We start from the raw sequence: 1,954 nt of genomic DNA, 5'->3' as shown, positions 1-1,954 counted from the left end.
GTTAAAATCTATGACCGAAAAAGAACATAAAACGACACAGACCAGAGACACATAAACCTACCCTGGTTGTGGCAATGCATCTTACTGGAGACCTGAATTCCTCTTCCATCTTGGTCAGGGCAATGATGGTTTCTGCAATGGCGTTTTTCGTCACTCGGGACCAGGCTTCTGACAGATGACCCTACCAAACAAGGCAGTTATTTTATTAAATAACCAGATATATTATTATCATATTAGTAAATTCAGTCTCATTAGGGGGAGGGGGGATTTATTGGTTTGTAGGAAGACTGGAGAATTTCAGGTCAGGGGTACAGACTTTTAAATTAGAAATCTTCTTTACAAGCCTATGGAAAAACTCAGTTTTTAATCATGATTTTGATGATTCAAGAGATAACTAAACAAACACTTAAGCCTTATCTTTCTCCTATAAATCAGTTGGGTGGGTTCACACTGCTGAACTTGAGGTTAGCAGTCAGAGGAGTAATACAGCACCCCACGCGGGTTTCCCAACCTAACAGTAGCCTTTAAGTAAAATGAAACAACATTACTAAAGGTCTCGTGGGGATTTCATGGAAGAAGTGGTTTATTCTATTTGTCAGATGACTGTCATACCCCACCGACAGGAAGGACAGGCACTTACTGCGGCCATATCCTTAATGAGCTTAATAATGATCTCTGAGATCTGGGTAGGCGTTGAGCCCTTCATCCACCAATGACTTTCGCCTCGTCGAATGTAACTACAAAGAAAAACAAGCATAATTGTTGTAAGTGAATTTGGTGAAAAATTTTATTTCAGAGTGCAGAATTTTAACTTTTTATCTATTGAGATACATGAAAACTTGATGCTACCAGACATAAATCAGTATCATTGTCTTAAACTTAGTATTCTTTCTTTTCTTGCCAGAAAAACAGCTTGTATCAAGTTTTCTTCTAGTTTTTGTTGGGTAGCGTTTTAATTTTAAGTGATTGAATCAATTAAAGTATTTGAAAAAGAAATGTACCCCTAGAAGAATTTACTTCAGAGGACAGCACTGAAGCTGCAGCTCAGGGAGAGGGACATGTCTGATCAGAGCACACAGGAGCAAATGATGGGGGAGGAAGAGAGAGTGGAGCACATCCTGGCCCAGCCTTGAGGATGATATCCCTGCTCAGAACAGTCAATGCACAGAGAGGACCATAGGGCCAGCCCCACTACGACACGACATCCCTCACTGACCCACAGACCTATGAGGGACAACACTGGAGACACGGTGCGGGAATTGTGCCGGACCTGACCCCATCACACCGAGGTAAAACATTACGGGCATGCAAGAGAACAAGGGGAGCAGAGCAACGAAGTCCCAAGGGAATACCAAAAATAGACTTTGGGGTGGGGGCATGGCACCCCATCAGATTCGACTGGAAAACATTCCTGAAGGTCAATAAACAGACCTCGAACTATTTACAGGCTTTTCTTTTTTGTCATTGTTTTGTTTTCTTTTGGTACTTTGTTTTGCTCTGTCTTGTTTGTTGTGCATATTATTATCTCTGCAGGTCTATGTACATACGATAGGTGGGATAAACAATCTGGAGGAGAAAACAACAGGACCGACAGTTGGGGGGGTGGACATGGAAGAGGGGGGAGGCGGAGGAAAGAAAGTGGGTGTTAACAAACCCAGGGACAAGGGAACAACAAGTGATCCAAAATTGATGGCAAGAAGGGTGTAGAAGGTCTGATAGGGTTTGATCAAGGGCAACGTAACTGAGAGGAATTACTGAAACCCAAATGAAGGCTGAGTGAGACAAAAGGACAGTAAGACAAATGACATGACAGTGAGACAAAAGGAAAGTAAAAGGAAATACAAGAAAGAACTAGGAGGCAAAGGGCATTTATAGAAGTCTAAATAAAGGCATGCACACATGTAAATATATTTATAGATGAGGATGGGGAAATAGATCTAAGTGCATATATTTA

General features: G+C 41.6%; 1 protein-coding gene across 1 annotated transcript in view; it reads right to left on the bottom strand.

The window, feature by feature from the left end:
- The window catches only part of MYCBP2 (MYC binding protein 2), a 284,541-nt gene that overhangs the window by 22,397 nt on the left and 260,190 nt on the right, over positions 1-1,954 (bottom strand). The window contains exons 72-73 of the mRNA XM_004711247.4: positions 641-737; positions 62-181 (exon numbers count right to left, since the gene is read on the bottom strand). Of these exons, the coding sequence (XP_004711304.1) occupies positions 62-181; positions 641-737 (217 nt within the window). The remainder of the gene's footprint in view (positions 1-61; positions 182-640; positions 738-1,954) is intronic.

The sequence above is a fragment of the Echinops telfairi genome, unplaced genomic scaffold (genome assembly GCF_000313985.2).
Source record: "Echinops telfairi isolate 266 unplaced genomic scaffold, ASM31398v2 ScPeMD7_11;HRSCAF=52, whole genome shotgun sequence".
NCBI lineage: Eukaryota > Metazoa > Chordata > Mammalia > Afrosoricida > Tenrecidae > Echinops > Echinops telfairi.
Note: the sequence above shows the minus strand (reverse complement) of the source record. Positions and strands in the feature narration are given on the sequence as shown.